The sequence below is a fragment of the Orussus abietinus genome, unplaced genomic scaffold (genome assembly GCF_000612105.2).
Source record: "Orussus abietinus isolate OABI.00-Male unplaced genomic scaffold, Oabi_2.0 scaffold652, whole genome shotgun sequence".
Taxonomy (NCBI): domain Eukaryota; kingdom Metazoa; phylum Arthropoda; class Insecta; order Hymenoptera; family Orussidae; genus Orussus; species Orussus abietinus.
The window spans coordinates 1-19,663 of NW_019394796.1; the positions used below are offsets into that span (position 1 = coordinate 1).

General features: G+C 39.6%; 1 protein-coding gene across 1 annotated transcript; it reads right to left on the bottom strand.

Moving 5' to 3' along the window:
* Window positions 1–4,184: 4,184 nt before the first annotated feature.
* Window positions 4,185–18,869, bottom strand: LOC105700410 (DNA-directed RNA polymerase II subunit RPB2). The gene is made up of 10 exons (XM_012426224.1): window positions 18,851–18,869; window positions 17,331–17,732; window positions 15,821–15,975; window positions 15,531–15,689; window positions 12,572–13,791; window positions 10,295–10,517; window positions 9,759–10,220; window positions 5,105–5,447; window positions 4,767–5,025; window positions 4,185–4,690 (listed from the first exon to the last, which is right to left on the bottom strand). The coding sequence occupies exons 1-10, from the start codon at window positions 18,867–18,869 to the stop codon at window positions 4,405–4,407; spliced, it is 3,528 nt and encodes a 1,175-aa protein (XP_012281647.1). The 3' UTR covers window positions 4,185–4,404.
* Window positions 18,870–19,663: the final 794 nt, after the last annotated feature.

Consider the following 19,663-nt stretch of genomic DNA (forward strand, 5'->3'; position numbering starts at 1 on the left):
GTCAACTGCCGCATGGTATTACCATCACGAATACGTGAGCCGCCAACGGCAACTGGTAGATGGCACAATTATCGCGATTGCGCGAGCCCCTACCAGAAATTCGTTGCGCCGCCCTTGGGGGCAAAAAACGCTGAAAGCTAACGTACGAAATCAGAGGGCAGCACACGGTGCGATCGCGCGACCCTGCCCGTGAGCAATCTCCCAACTCATCTCTGATATACACTGACGGTCAAAAATGCTTTCCTCCTGTATATGGCGCCGCCAGGTGGTGGGGTCGGGTACCACGTACCGCAGCAGCGTCAAGTTTAAATCGGAGAGAAGGCTGTAGTGAAGTTTATAAGAAATTGGATTTTTGTAAATAAAATAAATGATAGGAAACGTAATAAAAGTTCATTCTGCAACGCATTTGATGTATTTTATACATTCTTTTCCGTAACCGCCAACCGGAACGTAAAAATTATACGTTGAAGTACGAACTGATAAAAGTTTATCGATTTATCAGTGAATCAGCTGGCAGACCCTCTGCATTAAAGTTTAAACAGTACTTGGAATATAACAAATTCCGTTAATTAATACTTAATACCTATTAGTTGAAATAGCAAAATTTCCATTATCACAACTTGCGGACATGGGATATAATGCGCATACATTCAATACACATGTATTTTGTCTTCGCGCAATTGGGTAAACGGAAATAAATAAATAAATGTAAAGCGTTTCGTTATCTCATGTATCCGAAAGAAGATTTCCCCTGCGTATAAATATACACACACAATTACTCTTTGATAATTCTGCCAGATTATTTATTACTCCGGCCGAACGGACTAACATTCGAACTTAGCAAGAAATTATTCATTCTTATAACACGTATTATAACGGAGAGTGAAGGATGACAATTGAGAACCATCACTCTTCGTTCTGATTGCTTCAAGCACGTGGCAGGAAGGCTCAAAGAGTGACGATCTAGGCTGAAGAATGAGCGCGGACAACAGATCGGCGAGCCATGAGCCACGTGGACGCGAGTGGGCCGGGGCAGCTTCGGATGGGTTTCCGGCTCTCCTTTTTGCGATTATGCATGTAACCGAGGACCTCGGTTGTAAAATCGGGTCCTTGTGAATTTTCAGAGTAATTCTACGTCCCAAATATCAAATGTATACCGCGTTATTATTTCTTAACACTCTTAAAGCGGCTGAATTGTTCTGAAATACGTACAATGAGATTTCGTATCAAGACGCTTCATGGATATAGAAATACTTAAAAAAAAACCTGGATAGCCATTTAATTAGTTATTTAATAGAGATGATAATCGATTCGCCAAACCGTGCATTTATTACTTTATGAAAATAGTCATTTCGTTATTTCCGCTACAACTAATCCCATCATCGATTACTCGCATAGATTCGCACGTGATCCCTGTGGAAGAAAAGGCATTGCATATCGAGAAGCGTGAGAGCGCGTTTGAATTAGCCCGCCGTCTCATCTGGTCTCTTGACAATAAGCGTGGCAATATGGAGTCGAGAGCGAGCGCAGACGAGAGAGCGGAGATCGCGGCGTGATCCGACCGTCGACGAGGGGGTCGGGGTGGAGGGGCAAGATCCCCTCTCCCCCCCCCCCCCCCCCCCCCCCCCCCGATAGGAAGCCATTCCTGACACTTGGGGGTATCGGCGATTCATATGTATGTCTTAATCCGGGGAAAGGGATGGCGAATCAAAACGACCATCTCTATCGGACGCACGCTATCGAAAACTGAAAATGAAGGACAGAGAGACTGCGTCTCTTCACCTCGCCCCCTGAACCCTGGAATCGCTGGCGACCGTCCGGGCCGGATTTCGGATTGGTTTCCGGCTCTCCTTTTCGCGATTAAACATTTAACCGAGGACATCGACGATAAAGTTAGGTCCTCGTGAATTAAAAGAGATATTCTATGTCTTACATATCATACATCTAATGCATGATTATTTTTTAGCAATTCAAAAGGGCTAAATTACTATAAAACATGGTGGGACGAGATTTATCATTCCGCTTTAAATAAAGGCGTAAATAGTCCCCGATGGCCCTTAAGTTGAAATCATTCACATCCCTATCTATATGCAACAAATGGTTCTTCATGGATATGAAAAAATGCGCATACGCATGGCCATTTAATTCATTATTAAATTGAAAAGGTAATTCATTCGTTAAACAGTCCATTTATCTATTTGTGAGACCGTTTCGTTAATTTCAAGTGAGGCTTCATTAATTACGAGTAAGGTCGTTTCATTAATTCCACTGCAACTATTCCCACCATCGATTGCTCGCACGGATTCGCACAAGAGCCCTGTAAAGGAGACATTGCATATCGAGGAGCACAAAAGCGCGTTTGAATTTGCCCGCCGTGTCACCTGGTCTCTTGGCAGAAGAGCGTGACAACATGGATTTGATATTCGAAAGTCATTTACTACACTGGCGTACATTGATGGTTACCTCGCGGACCTATTGCCCTTTCCTGCTGCGCGGCGTACTGGCAGCGGGAGCAGCGCGGAATTTGAATCGCCCAAGGAGCTGAATGAATTTCCTAAAGAAAATGAATGTTCATAAACAAAAAAAAGAAATGAAAATTATTTTATTATTATTGTAAAGTGTCCCTGACCCACTTAACGTAGTTTTTGTTAAATTATTATTTACAGAATTTCTTAATGAATATATTAAAGCATGTTTTATTGGAAGTTAACAAGTTTCTTAGCGATTCAATTGTTCCATCCACTGAAACGAAGTTAGAATATTATGTTAGCTTAAAAAAAATACTTTATCAATTTTTATACAGTGAAATGCCGTAGGAAAATTTACAATGCATCCACTTCCGGATATAGAAACGGAATCATGATTTCATGTCTCATAAAATTACGTGTCCGAAAAAGACATGGACAACGAAGGGTTAACGTTACCAGTAGATGGCACAGTTTATTTGAGACGGCAGTTCTCGTGGAGATATCGATCCTCCTTTCTCTCTGTTTATTACTTGATCGCGGACGTTGCAAAATGACAATCCACCTTGCGAACCGCGGAAGGGAGGGGCGATAAGGCCCGAGGGTGAACGACTGCAAGCGAGAACGTCGTCGGGTGGCATAAGATCCGCGAGAGAGCAAGGGAGAACGCCGCTGCGAAAGGGACGAGACAGTAGCCCCGGGTAGAGCGAGAGTCTCCCTTACCGACGTGAAAACATTGATGCTAATCCGATTATCGAGACCCTCACAACAGGGGGGTGGAAAGCCCGAGAGCGGAGTTTTGAGAGTGGTAGTGGAAAGCCGGGCCTTATGCGACCCGTAGGAGTAAGAGAGTACGACACGTCTAGGCCCCCAAACCCGAGCCGGCGGCCGGGCGAATATAGAAACCCGCCCAAAAACTCTATGGCAGTCTATCTGTCATGTCTGTGCCTAGGGCGACGACGATGATGATAACAGAACGAAGATTATGAGAGTGCTGAAAAACTAAGATGCTATATCTTCACGTAGGTACTAGAGATCGGAGCCGGGTAAATTATAAAAAATTCCTGATTTTCTACTTGATTATTCTAGCTGATCAGACGTTCATTTCTTGTTCCATAGTAATGGAGAGAGTAGATTCCCATTTGCCCCACTCTTGAAATCGCGATCCTTGGCGTATAGAACTCTGTAACGTCTCGCTCGAGCTCAAGCGCGCAGAGCGCGTTTCTCTCAGCACACAACGCTGTGAGTTTCGCACTCAAAAATGTATTTCGCTCGAAACTCTACCGAGTTTCTTGATAGCCCATGTCCGGCCAACGACCATCTCCGGAGATAATAAGTCTAGATTTTGGTTTTGCAATAATCATTTAACTGCTCACGTGGTGAAGGTTGCAAGTATTCGCTTGGTGAGGTGCTGAAATTGCACACTTAGGAAACTTCGATGTTCGAAGGCCAAGAGGAACTGAACCGTCTGACTAGTTGTCATGCGGAAATGCACTAGAAGTCGTGGGTGGAAAAACTGGAAATATGGCGTCAAGTCCATTCATAGTTTCCACGTAACAGTACCATAGAAAAAAAAACTGTACGTGACTTTTCAATTCCATTCCTATCAAGAATAGCGATGTTTATACATCGCTACACGGTTTATACCGTGGGTACAAATTTTATTACAACCTTGATAGCATCTACTATTTGTTCGCATAAATTAAGTAATGCTACAAGAAAAATCTCTTGCGTTTTATTACAGATGCATACTTATGCTGCAGGTTTTCCATTAGAAACGACTATACTTACAACAATTAAATATTTGGATTTTTGCAACAGAACATTATGTCAAAAATCACAAAAGTCAATTCTATCTTATTATTGTACGAAATTATAAATGAACATATATATACTCAATTATACCGCTTACATAATATAAATAATCCGAAATATTAGCTTAAGATACCATAAGGCGTGGGGCGATATTCATAGCCATTAATTCTTGGAATAACAGTTTTGCAGCATATGGTAATTTGATTTGAGATATTTGAGTCTTATTCTTACATCCTTTGCATTCAAAAGTATTATTACGTAAATTAGCGATAGCTATTAAACCGCAAAAATTACAAATATGAATTCGATATGGATCCGAAACTTCGAATAACCTTTCTCGCAAAAATTGGGCCGCTCCATGAGAGATTTGACAGTCACGTTCCATTTCTCCGAAACGCAAACCACCGTCCCTATAATATATAATTGAAAAAGTTGAATGTCACGTTGATAAGTTTCTTCAATTTATGTCTAGTCTCTTGCACTCACCTAGCTCTGCCTTCCATTGGTTGTCTTACTAAAATCTGAACAGGGCCTCGTGCCCTGCTGTGAATTTTGTCGTCGACCATGTGCTTAAGGCGTTGATAATATGTTGGTCCCAAAAATACTTGAGCATTGATTTTTCGACCAGTGTGACCATTATACATGACTTCGTTACCTCTTAATTGATATCCATACTCCTGTAAAAGTGTCGAGATCTTTTGCACATTTACTGCATCGTTAAATGGGGTAGCATCACCAATTTCACCTAAAAGAGAAAAAAAAGATGTTTCTTACCCGACTTTTTAATTTGAAACACAAGTGGAATCATTGAAAGGATTGTATACCTTTATTGGCGGAAACCTTCCCCTGAATACATTCGATTAAATGGCCAATTGTCATTCGAGATGGAATAGCATGTGGATTGATAATTATGTCAGGAGTAAGACCCTCGCACGAGAATGGCATGTCCTCTTGTCTATACTGAATACCACATGTTCCCTTTTGTCCATGTCGAGAAGCAAATTTATCTCCAATTTGTGGAATGCGAACACTCCGCACTCGGATTTTACAAAATTTGTATCCGTCACTGTTCAATGTTAACATTACTTGATCAACAATTCCAGTTTCACTGTTACGTAGAAATGTAGAGGCATCCCGCTTCGTAAACCTCTTTGTAGTACTGTCCAACTGAAGAAATAAATTATTATTAACTTTGACGACCCTGGGGTAGTACTATTGCTACTAGTAATTCTCTCGTGATATTTAGCCGTTCTCGAGGCAATTCAAAAAAGGATTCTTGTATACACAGGGCGTCTATTACGTATCTTTGACGAGAATGTTCATCTCACGCGAGTTTATGCACCCCATTACGTATCGCTCGAATAAAAATGCGAAATCTCTAGACTGAAAGTATGTGGGAAAGGTTTTGAGCATGAGTACACCGTATAAGTGATTGACTACTATACTTGAAAACGGTTTAAATTTGTAATACCTCATACCATAAAGGAAGAATTGAGTGAAGTTGGAAGTTTCATACGCGACATAATAAAATAAAAATGAACGGCATAAAATAATGCTGTTAATATACTGTGATATACTAAAATATAAAATAGTTGTTATGTGAATAACAAACATGATTATTAACATTACTATGGCAGAAACGATTTTCTAAAAGAGTGGACGGATCAAAAATATCCCGAAGTACTGCCCTCGCGATCCACATTTTTCCATCCTTATCGCATTCGCTATTAAATATTATTAACACTAGAACTACCAAGCCCAGCCAAAATGATTGGATTTAAATAGCCCACCACAACAAAAAAGAATCCGCCGGTAGTTCTAGTATTAATATGACTGCAAAGGTCGTGTTAACTTCTAACAATTTGAATCTTCTCAACGAATATATAGCACGCTCTTGTCGTCGGGTCTCTCTCGCGTGCGCAATGACAGAGTAATTAGGCGGTGCAAATAGGCCGAGAAGTAGGAAGAGACAGAGGAGTAGGGAGAGGCCGGGCGAACCTGCAAGACCCCAAATCAAAATCAAAAAGGCAGATTAGATTCGATTTTCAATGGGAACAAACACCCCAAAAATTAAATAACACTAGAGTAAATTCGAGTCCAGAACCAGACTAAGGTTTAGAAGCGCGATTAGGTAGAAAGAAAACCGGAGTAAGCCGGAATCCGTAAATCATTTATGAAATAAAGTTTACTGATAGAAAAATCCTAGATTAAATCCCAAAAACCAGTGGTCTCTGCCACTGTGGTAGTCATCGTATCCCTAATTCTCATTCCTTTTGAACACAATCCTGGGACTGTGTTACTGCAGCATCTCCCAAGAACACGAATATTAGAACGTGAAAGTAAAAAGAAAACAAATAGAAAAAAAACCATCCTTCGAATGACAGTAGTCAATCGAAGCAGGTTCAGACAAAAAGAATACAAAGGACGTGTAGATCCGTACCTTCGGCCTTGTAAATGCGATAACCCTGAAGCAGGAGCTAACGCGATCTTCAATTGTGAAAGACAGCTCGGACTCTATCATTGTTTGTTTGTTTTCGTGTGATGGCTTTCGGCCCTTTATCATTGTGGTTGCCTCCGACCTGTTCTTCACTTCCACAGTTGGACAAAAGAATCGTGGCGCGAAGAAGTGCACAAGAACCTACCACAAAACATCCTACCAAACCTGAGAAACCCTAAGGCAGTGGATAACCTAAATTAAGGTGAGATTAACACCTGTAGAGCAGTGCTCCAGGAATCCAATAAAATAATTCAAGTCAATTTGAGAATGGTATAAAATAAGAAATTACTGGATTAACTGGATTCCGAAATACGAAGGAAACCAACCCATTTGCCCCCACACCTTGAATCCTTTTTATCCGGATTCGATGATGAACATTTGGCGTACTCTCATGAGATAAATCGTCAATCCGAGTGTTCAATTCCTATCCAAATTAAATCCATTTCAACAAAGTGAAAATGATTAAATAACCGATAATCAAAATTAGTTAGGAATCTCGGAGTGTTCGAGATATCGAAACGCGAACTCGATTCGGAATTTCGGCCTCGATCAGCTGAGCGACCGAAGCCTAGACGCATAAGAACTCGAAACATTGTCTACGCGGGCACGAGATATCGCGATCCTGCTCTAATTCGCACGCCTGCCTCTCTCTTACTCGGGTCTTCGCGCCTCGGAAACCGGCGATTTAATATTCCCGGAAAATTCTTACGCGGCTCGAACTCACGACGGTGTGGAAAAGACATTTTGTATGGCCTAATCCGTACTATTACAACCAATCGGTTTCGTTCATAGCTTAAAAAATGCAGAAAAATCGTCCACTCTCGATGGCCTCGTTAAAGTTGACATTACTCATTCAAGAGGTTCAAAAATCAACATTCATTGTCCAATTTGACACGCCAGGCTGAACATCGCAGATAATGACTAGGTCTAAGTTTCGCGCCTCTGTATATATATTTGGCGCGAAACTCTACCGAGTTTCTTAATATTCTATCCGTGGTTGACGCATTTACGTAACATATTCGGTTGTAAGCGTGTAAAGCGGTCACTTCGCGAGGAATTATAATAAATTTGAGTGATTATTTTCGAGCGCACGGGCCTCCGAGACGCGTTATTACGTATCGCGGGACTGCCTTTACATTTTAAGAGTTTAAGATATTCGCGAGCAAACAAGGTTTTGATCATGTATTAATTGCAACGGGGACGTCACGAGAAAATGGCCAAGTGGAACGTTTTAATAGAGTAATCATTCCAATGGTTACTAAGATCCAACTGACCCGACAAAATGGGATAAAACACTAGGGCTGGTGGAATTCACATTAAACAACACAATATGTCGTTCGACTGGTGATGCTCCTAGTCGTCTTCTTTTTGGTATTTATCAAAATGGTCAAATTAACGGTCCATCGAAGTTAAGCGCTAGATCAAAGTTCGGGAAATGATTGGGATCTCGGAAAGCTACGCGACTTAGCAGCTGTGAATATTTGCAAAACTCAAACAAGCAACAAGAGATACTATAATCGGACACGAAAAGTGGCGCGTAGGTATGCTATATGCGATTTAATAATGGTGCGGAATAACGACACAACACCTGGTATTAATAAGAAACTGATCCCTAAATATAACGAGCCTTATGAGATCAAATCGATTTTAAGTCGTGACCGATATGAGATCGCGGATATTGAAGAGTTCCAGCTCACTTAAAGACCGTTTCGAGGTATTGTAGGCCTCGATCAAATAAAAATGTGGACTCAAGAAACGTTGTCCCGGAATGTGAGGACGACAAATAACCTACACAGATGCCATCTTGTATCGAGCTAAGAAATGATCAACAGGATCGGGACAGTCTATTGTCAGGACGACTGATCTGTAGAGTAAGGACTCCGAAATCGATACGTTCCTGATCCCTAATAACGTGGAACACGGGACGTAGGGAGTCAGTCTTCTGAGAATACTCTACGGATATATGTTTGAATCCTGTTCCGCCGCGTCGTCAAAGTGAGCGATTGTTGCTGTTCTCAGGATGTAAATCTGGGACCTCGCGAATTCCAATTAAATTCGCGAACACTACAATAACTCGACGACCTTATGTCAGCATAATATTGTACGGCTGTTTCTTATTGAACGTGAAACTTGAGTGAAGTTGCTCTTGTCGAGATTTGCGTAGCAAGTTGAACGGTTGAAATTTGTGTACAAGTGACGCTCTCTTTGAGAATCACAATGTTCTCGAAGGTATCGTCCGGCATGCCTCCCTTGCAGAGTGGGAGGCTAACAAATTGGCATTATCAGATCAGAATCGCGTGGGCGGACTAATGTTGGAAAGTCTGAAAATAATTAAGTTTCCCCGGAAAAACTCCATAAAAATGTAAAGGAGGGATTCCTCCGATGCCGATTGGTTAACTCACTTAGACATGCCAAATTTTTAGGTGCCGCCCTTTACCGCGTCGTCGAGTGCCCCAGATGACTCTCACATAGGGTCGTCCGAGATCGACAAGAATTGTCCGGGCACGGAAAATTCCAAGTACCGCTAAGTGGTCGAACACTCGGGCACCTTGGACTCAACCTTTTCATGGGTTTATTAGGATTTGGCCCTTTGAAACTGGAAATTTAGCAAATCCAAGGGTTTTTTGAGAATGAGTTCAACCGCGAGTGTAAAGCAATATACGTCGCTCCGTTCGACGTTTAAATAAATTGCTACGACCGTAGTAAAGCGATAAAGAAACGCAAAGGAAAATTAGTTTCGACATTGGGGCTAAAATCCTGAGAATTTGAGAAATCTGATTACATTATAGGCACAATTTGATGTCTCATGACTGCACGTACGCAACAAATAGCGTGCCCCATAACACGGTAAGAAGCAAGAAAAAACATATTGGCAAAACGACATCGTTAGGATCGCAATCAATAGGAATCATGGGAATTAATTAAGCTTCCGACTGCGTGTATTGGAGTATTAAAATGTGATATAAAAATAAGAAAATTACCTCATCATCAGTTTCCGGTAAAGTAATGGTCTTTCCGATAACTACATCATCGCCGGAAACTCGAATCCCAGGTGCTATAATACCATCGTCGTCTAATTTATCATAGATAGCATTACGCATTCCTTGACAGGTCTGCCTAGTAGGTTTTTCAAATTGTTCCTCCTGGTCACCAAGCTTTTTTGATTCGGAGTCTTTATACGATCGGTAGAACACGGATCTAAAGAAACCTCTTTCGACAGCACTCGCATTTAAGATGACACTGTCTTCCTGATTGTATCCAGTATAACATAAAATGGCGACAATACTGTTGATACCAGCTGGAAGTTCTCGAAATCTTAAATACTCCATTGACCTCGTCGTAACCAAAGGCTTGTGAGGGTAGTACAAAACGTGTGCCAATGTGTCCATTCGTACGTGGAAGTTGGTAATGTACACTCCCATGGCCTGTTTACCCATAGCACTCTGTAAAAAGAAATTTAATTTTTAAATATCGAATTATAAGATAAGAAGTATAGTAAGATTTAAACAACATTTACTTGATAGGTATTTCTAGGACTTTGGTTGTGATCTGGGAATGGAATGATGGAAGCGCAAACCCCCAGAATCATAGCTGGATGAATTTCGCAATGCGTGTAAGTTGTACAATATGCATATTCCTTTTCTTGTCTTAAGTCATCCGGAGACATAGCAATCATCACTGTCTCTTCTTCTAGGGTATCGATATATTCAACTACACCTCTGCCTACTAATTCTTGCCATCTGAAACATTTATACTTATTAATGTAATCGCGTTTAAATGTCGTTTTAAATTAGTCAGAAAAAAATATGATTACATTATAGGCACAAGTTGCTGCAATGAGTACTTTAAAACAGTGCTTTCATTTAAATATTGAAATATCCGTTTTCCAAAAATATAAATATTTGGCGGTCCCAAGTTATATACTGTAACGCATTTGCAACAGGTCACCTAAATAATTGTGCTACTTTTAGAGTTACATAGATTTGAGGCAGTTTTAAGGCCCTAGTAAACAAAGCCAGAACGTCGTGAATAATCTTTACGCCACTTGCGTGAAATGTCGAAAGCTTAACAGATTCTGACGATTCCTGCAGATGGCAATACTAATTACGTTGCTTTGCCCATTTTTGCCAACATGCGTTTCTTTGCTTCTTACAGTCCAATGGGCGCAGGATTTAAACACACGTTTGGCATAAGTTCACGCTCGATGTGTTTGAATATTTAGTAAGACTAGAGTGTAACGGGCCGATTGGACGCCGCCTGCCTGGCATAGGCGAAATTAGCGATCGGGTAAAGCATGCGAGGAAGTAGTTAGGCGGAGCAACAATCCGCGGAGTGAGGAGTGGCCGCGGGACCGGGTCGAGAGACGTTCGACGTTCGACGTTAGGCGTTGGGCGTTGGGCGTTGGGCGTTGGGCGTTGGGCGTTGGGCGTTGGGCGTTGGGCGTTGGGCGTTGGGCGTTGGGCGTTGGGCGTTGGGCGTTAGACTTTAGGCATTAGGCATTAGTACTCAATATTCTAGTGTCTCGATCGATACGCACATAACAGAAAAAAAAGTGGTCCGGGAAGTCAGAACAAGTGGAATTAAGTTAATTAACCTCTAGATCATACATCTTCGATCAGCGGGCTCTAGCATAACCTTCTCCCTCCGCAACCTTTAACCCCTTGCCTTACGATTTAAATTCCAATAACGCGTGCCATAAACAACAAAAATGTTGATCATACATCGGGCCATTTCACGATTTGGCTGAACGTTCAACGTCTCACGCGTCTCTTATACGTTTTGTTTACATTTGGCCCGATTGACATACCACGTTTCTCATACGTTTGACCCGTTTGATATACCACGTCTCTCACACGATATTGTAAGTTAAGAGGTTAAATCAACTCCTAACCCACATCTTACTCGGACCGTGTCACCGCGGCACTTTCCAATTCAAATCGCGGAAAAAAGAAAAATGAGACGTCTCCCAAAGCAATTTCAAAAACATAAAAGACCGCCAAATCTCGAAATCCCTCACGATACCTTAAGTCCTTATCACCAGTTGGTATCCAAAATTGGCTAACCTACGCTTAAGCGAGGCCTAAACCCTGCCGAATCAAGCTCCAGGGAAGATTCAGAAACAAAACACAGAACTTATACAACGTGAGCCACTTTGATAAACTAAAGTTAATATTGTAATAGTAAATGTATTACTTTTTAAATGTCTGAATTGTTTCAAGACAGAACTCAATTAAGAACATTTGTTCAATAGAGTATGGATTTGTTTCCTTTTCCGTATCCATTTATAATATTTGCATAAATGATTGAGAGCCATGCCATGACGCCTAGTTTGCCATCCGGGAGTAAATACCCTACGCTTAAGGAGTGAAAAATTACAGCCGAAGCTTTGGAAAATTCCCTTCCGGTATTTTTTCAGGCTATTATTTTTCATGAAGTTATTGGTGCCGATCTGTGGAACGGTGAAAAAATGTGTCGGACGGTACGTGTTTGTAATGACATTGTTTCTATCTTGTAATCGCCATAGAATCGTAAGCACGTCACCGGCCTTGGCAGGTCGATTTTCAGGAAGCGATATCTCGTTTCTTAGTATATCCTCTGTCAAAAAATGATTCACTGACACTTTTCGTGAATATCTAGTTTCTTCCAATGCTAGTCTTTCTAGGATATACCATTCATTTTAAAAATACCGGCTGGGAATTTCACGCGATTTCCTCGGCTCTGATGTCATCCATTCAAAATGGTCAACTCGCCGCTACTAGGGCCTTAAGATAAAATAAAAATAAGATGAACATACCCATCATTGTTGAAATCTTTTTTCTTCAACATCGTAATGTCGCTTTTCTTTAATAGCAAGTTTTGTCCTTCAACGATTAATAACGGTCGACTAATTCTGCCTGCATCGGTGTATATTCTAATCTCTCGATCTCTAATATCTCTGATCATAGAGACTTCCGAAACTATAATATCCATTTGACGTCTCAATTTTCGGAGAGTAGCCATCAGCTGATCCGGATCTCTGTGGATTCCTACCCAACAGCCATTCACAAATATTTTGGTGGCATCGGCTATGGCACTTGGAGCGATTTCCTCCAAATTTTCCATCGACCACTCTTCTAAAAACTCTAGAATCGGAGATGGCTGAGAGCCTACGCTGATATATGCCATGAGTGCCAGATTTTTGACAAGACCGACAGCAGCTCCTTCCGGAGTCTCTGCGGGGCATAACATTCCCCACAACGTGTTATGTAACTGACGAGGTTTTGCCAATTTACCGTCACGACCAATGGGAGAATTGACACGCCTTAAATGAGACAAAGTTGATGCAAATGTTAATCTATTTAACACTTGGGACACTCCCGCTCTCGCCTGGTGGGCTTTCTTTTGATCGCCCCAATTACCAGTAGCCAAAGAATATCGTAGTCCATCGGTAATAATTTTCGTTTTAATGGCAAGTTCTAGGTTAAAATCTTTCCCACGGTCAATAAATTTCTGAGCGTACAATCTTACTTCTTTCATGAGATTTTTAAATAATCCGCGAAATAGAAAGGCTAACAAAGGACCAGCTAAATCTAGTCGTTTGTTTCCGTAGTGATCGCGATCATCGAGTTCTCTGCGACCAAGAGATGCTGACAGTAATCTGTGTACCATATAACCAAGGAAGTATGCCTTCTTAGTTTCACAAAAGTCACTAATGCCAACATGTGGCAACATTTCTTTTTGTAAAATTTCTCTTGCATATTTTACGCGTTTTTCTTTCGTAACTCCAGGCCTGGCACCACGAGCACCAATAAAAGCTAAAGCTACAGACTGCTCTTGAATGACAAAGGCTTCATCTAAAGAGGGTTTCACCATTTCCATCATTTCGGGATCATCAAAATCATATATGATATGTTCTAAGATGTCTCGGTCAGCTACGAATCCCAAAGCTCGAAAAACGATCATTATAGGAATTTCTTGTTTGATGTAAGGTACAATCGCTATAATCCGTTGCCCAATAGCTGACTTTTTAATACTCTATATTAAACAAAATATATTTGTTAAAGCGTTTATTCCGTTGATTCATTTTATTTCATGAATATTCAAGGGGGAAACCTACTTTAGACGGTCGAAAAAGTCGATTTTTTTGTTGCTTAAATCAATAGTAATACCCTACGTTCTTAACATTTTTACGGGAAATTTAAAGTCCTTCGGTAGATTTAGCCCATACAACGAGAGTTACCCACTGAACACTGTTACATAACTGTTAGGTAAATGTTACGTTTTCGAAGCTAACGTGTTATCTAGCATAAAAGTAACATGGAAGTTAGATGTTTGTTATTATTTCCCACTGAATAAGGTAACATGTTATGTAACAGATTATATCAATGTTATAAGTTCCGTATCAGTTACCTTAAAATAATATTAATTTTTCAAACATTTAATAAAAAAAGGTCCATCTTTATCTTTCTCGCATCAATGCTCACTGGACTTCGTGCGACAAGGATGCAGATTCATCGAAATCTATCTTGCTCTGGGACAATAGTATACGTTTAAGGTGAAGTGAAATACGTCGAGGAACTTGATCGACGTCGGTAAAACAGATTTTTCTAAATACCTACGTTGCCGACGTTCGTTTTTATATTGGCACCAGGGTAGAATTAGATTGGGTATTGTACCAAATGGCATACTCCACCTGTCGCTTTCGTACAATAATTATAAAGAAATCGAAGTCCAGAACCAGAAATCCTCTAGATTCATGGTTTCTGAGGTTCTAATTGACTGCAGAGGGACACCCTGCGCCATCTGTGATTTCCGTGTCAACTACATTTCCTCTCCAAGACCTCGTATTACCATCGCTTTAGCATAGCAGGGCATAAGACACTATTATTGCCTTTATCCCGTTCAAATGCAAGTTTCTCGATTACCAGAGTGTTCCAAATTGTCGTACAATTGTCCTGACACTTTTGTTTCACGTATTAGAGCCTTCGATAGTTGTACATTGATCGAAATATGTGAGCTCGACGCCATTTTGGTTCTGATCTGCGCTAAGTTGAAAAATCTTTATCAAAAATCCAGATTTTGAAAGTCTCAGGATAATTCCTAGGTGCTCACGAGTCATGTGTCAAAGTTTTAGATGGTTCTATCCAATACCCTTAAAAAAAGTGTCTTAGAGTCGACTGATTTGAAGGGGGGTTTCACTTCACCTTAAAACTACAATTCGGATTTAGATTTGCATTAGATATTCTTTTTCAGAATGAAATAGAGATTATCATCATATATTTCTTGTTCGGAAGGTTTGGGACACTGTATAAGTATGGACTGATAGCAGCCAAGTTCATGTCGATCGCTAAGATCTGTCAATGATATCCTTCTGAAATGATTCTACATAGGCCGAGACCACAAAGCATGACGGATGTTCGCGACCATTTAGGTGCTATCTCTACTGGGGAGAGGGTAAAGGAATAGGTACTAACGGTTCATTGATGTACAGTCAAAATTCGTATCGAAAAATATCGGCTGGGAATTTTATGCGATTTTCTCATCTCTAACGCCATTATTTCAAAATGACCGACTCACGTCTACTGGGCCCTTAAATTACTAGGCGAAAATAAAACTATTTTTAAATCAAGATATTATATGTAGCGTCCAAGTGTCGTATTAAAACATACTGAATGTTTTAAAAAGGTAAACATTATTTTCTGTAGAGAAAATCCTTTAAAATCACCTTCTCATGTCTTGTAAAGTAGGTTCCCCCCTTAAATTGTTCTACTTACGGCACCACTTTTTGCCATCATATTGATCCATAAAGTAGAAGTTGGACGAGAACTGTGTTCTAGGCAAGAACGTATTTCTGCTTTATAAGCGTACTTTCCATCTTTCATACTGAAGACATAGACTGTATTAGTAGCCATTTTCTCTTGAGCAATAAGGACCTGGAGTTGTAAGATTGTCTTATTAGTAATGTTCTAACCTCAATATTATTTTGCATATTAGGTCGGATTATTATTTGTTCTCAGAGAATACACGGAGAACATTGTTTCGCTCTAATGCAATCCTACCATACCTTCTCAGAGCCATTTATAATGAAATATCCACCAGGATCTAAAGGACATTCATTTAATTCAGTGAGATCACGATCTGATAAACCAGCTAGCAGGCAGTATTTTGAGCGCAACATAATTGGAATTTTTCCAATAAATGTTTTTTGATGTTGAGTCTCTGTAACATAAAATGTCTTTCCTCATTTTTATAAATTTTTTAACTCATTTAACCAATTTGAAGCCAGGGATTTAACGTAAAACCAGTTCAAGAAGCCAGAACATTTTTTTTTAATAATATAAAATAAGACTAATAATGTATCGAGAGGTAAGATGTACATTTATAAGCAATTTTTATTTTATAGGAATAACAATAATTTCGTTATTGGCTTCTGAACAAATAATTCGTACAAGGAGCAAATTTTACCAAAGGTTTATCACATTGCCAATAACATCTCGCCAATGCTTAAGGGGCTTTACCACTGTGAACGTCGAAAAAATTACACATTTTTGACCATTTTTTTCTTAAAAAGTACTGCGAGCAGAGATCTAACAAAGGTCGAGAAGTTTCGAAGGGACATCGACCAGGGGGTAACAGGGCAGGGGATCCATCGACAGTAATCAAATGCCGTAAATGAGAGCCACTGGCTGTCAAATAAAATGTCAGTTCATGTCTCGAAATGAGAATTGTTCTTTTGACGAGTGTCAATTGGCGCTGTTGCACGCGGAATTTCAATGAACTAAAATAGCCCAAATCGTCATATCAAATGTACCGACTGTCATCATTTTTCAATGTACTTAATTTTTAAAATACATCATATCCAAACTTAATTTTTGCTATGATGGGTTTCCTTTTTACAGGTCTTGGTCTTGTCGATTACTCCAAAAGAGATGAAAAGTACAACCTATCAGGAGTTAAATGAATGTATGCTTAGTAAGGGCGAAATCTAAAAAAAAAAAAAAGTATTAGGAGGATTAAAAATGAAGTATGCGCCCTAGATCTTCAAATTTTGGTCTCACAACTTGATTTGTACGTTCCAATTATTCATGATTTTAAGTACATTGTAAATCTATGCCAACCAATCGATATCGGTGTTACCGATCTGGCCTGAATCAAAACCCCTTAAAAGAAAATCAGCAACACAACTAAAGAGATGATATTCAAAGTTGTAAGTCAACTGAAACATTCTTGTCAATAAATGGTATCATTTATATTTATAGTAGTATCTAACCTCATTTTTATACATTATACAGGCAATAAAAAAAATATTAATTTCCATTCTCCTCTACTCTCAGTAGCAATAATTGTGAATCACTGATCTTATCTTTAAACTTAAAACCATTAGAGATTTTATTTTTTACAATCTTTCTTGTCATACTTCAGTAAGATATTGCCCTTTAAAAATCTGTTTGTATAATGCTAGTACAAATTTCTTATCATACCGTCTGTCGTCGATTACCTTGTATAAAGAAATATTGACTTCGAATGGGTTAAGTATAGAATAACAAGTGGTTCCAATAGAATTCATAACATACCAATTGGGTCATCTGGTTCTTTAACAATAGTCTTGGTAATATCAACATACAATGGTGCAGAATAAGTTAAGTTTCTGAGTCTCGCTTCATTTGGCATCATTGGGGATGGAGCTCCATCCTTTTCCCAATGTGTGGGTTTAGATAAATATATTTGTTCAAACTTTAATAAGTGACGAACAGGATTTTCGATTTCCCCAGATGTATGCTGTGCTTCAGCCTGTAAGTCAATTTGCGGAGAATCCTCCACAATTCGTTGTACCGACATCTCAATAAATTCATCAAAGCTGTCAAGCTGTTGTCGTACAAGACCTTTCTCATCGAAATAAGCATTAATAACGATCCAACATGCTTCCTGCCATAGCTTCGATGAGATTTCTTCCACATCCTCGTCATCATATTGATCTGAAGAAGATAGTTATTAATCATAGAAGCATCTAGTACCACATTATAAATAAAGAAATAAAAGACCAAGAAAATATGTACTTCAAATGGCAAACATAAAAATGAAACGTTTTAGTCTTAATATTATTATTATATTTAGTATTTCGAAATATTGCCTAGACAGTTGGTTATTAAACATGTTAACTCCTACAACGGATGAACTTTAAAGACATTGAAATGGTTACAATTTCTCTGAACAATCAGCATACAATCATATTCATAACTTTAATACTAATTTTATTTATTTTAATTATTAACGCTTTGCACTTAAGAGGCAATTCTCAGTTACCACTGGCAACAGAAATAGTCAAAGCATAAAGTGCAAAGGATTACATTTTAATATGTAGCATATTTATTGGATATGTTAACCTAAATAAATTAAAAAATAAATGAATATGCTTCTTATTATGAAGCATGATCAACGATAACATTTTTTTGTTTCAATATTTAAAAATTAATGAAATTGCGTTATTCAAGTTTTCCTTTAACTTTTTAACTAGGCATAACAAATTATCTTGCCACATAAGAATCCGTTTATGATGTAACCTTCTAGCCAAAAGGTTGATAATTAAATAGGAGATCATTTGTAACAGCCATGCAATTTGTTTGAAATAGTACTTTAAAGTTTATGTCTGTAATTAACAAATAATTCTATGGTTAATTTCATCATTACTTCATCATCGATGCAAATTTTCTTTTTTGACAATTCCAGAAATTTAAATCGATATGCTTTATCTTCATATGTCTTTAACTGTCTTCAAACAGAAAAGTTAAATTTAATCATTAAATTAGTATATCAAACAAATTAATACTCAATGATTGCATTATTTTACAGGTAATGCATATCTGAATTGTCTTATAATTTATTCACTACTCATAGTAAAATGAAATATTTCGATACTAATAAATTCAACAAACAAGTAAGGTTACATAGTTACTAAAAGTCATTTGGCAGATAGATACTAACATTAAACGTGCCGACAATTTTAAACCCTATTACCAATGGCATTTAAAAACAGTTATTTGATCGGCCGGTGGTACGTTTATTGTTAAATGCGATTAATGAAATCATAACTTACCATCTTCGATGGCATACATCTTTAAACGTGGGTAGAATAAATACTATTTTTCATAAGTTGAATTCAATCTTCAGCTGCTGTTCTCAGGGTCGAAGAACTTCGCGATTTTTGAGGTTTTTGACGTATATATCGGAAACCATATAATTATATAGATTGCTCAAAGTAAAGAATACAGAACTCCTCATTGGAGCAGAGTTCTGTTTTCACCATGAACGTAAGCAGAGATGAGTTGGGAGATTGCTCACGAACAGGTCGCGCGATCAGTCCTGTGCTGCCATTCGGTGGTAGATGTGGGCGGCTAACGTACTTACGAACTGTTACCCCTCAGCGGCTACGCACTCATTTCTGGTGGGGGACTCGCGCATTCTCGATGGTGGTGCCATCTAACAGTCGCAGCTGGCGGCTCATGTACTCGTGATGGTTGTAACGAGCCGTGTGCCTCGGACCGAGGCCGAGCCACACGACTCGTATGTATGTACAGCACTGCGGCCGGCCCCGCAGCCCGGCGACCGTTTCCCGCAAGCGCGACGACCCACGGCCCGCGCTCTCTCGCAAGCGCGCAAGCCTCCCGGGCACTATAAGAGGCCCGGGCAAATTGAGCAAGTGAAAGTCGTAGGAAGGGAAGAAACCCGCCTACACTCCCAAACCCGATTCGCAGGACGAGACCTCGAATCACTATAGGCGCGAATTCGCATCTCCGAAGATAATTCCGACAAGAGGCGACACGAACCGAACTTGTATATCATGTCACCTCTCCGACCTGGGAGTTCGAACAATAGGGTTAGAATCATTACCACAACTAACATATAATTC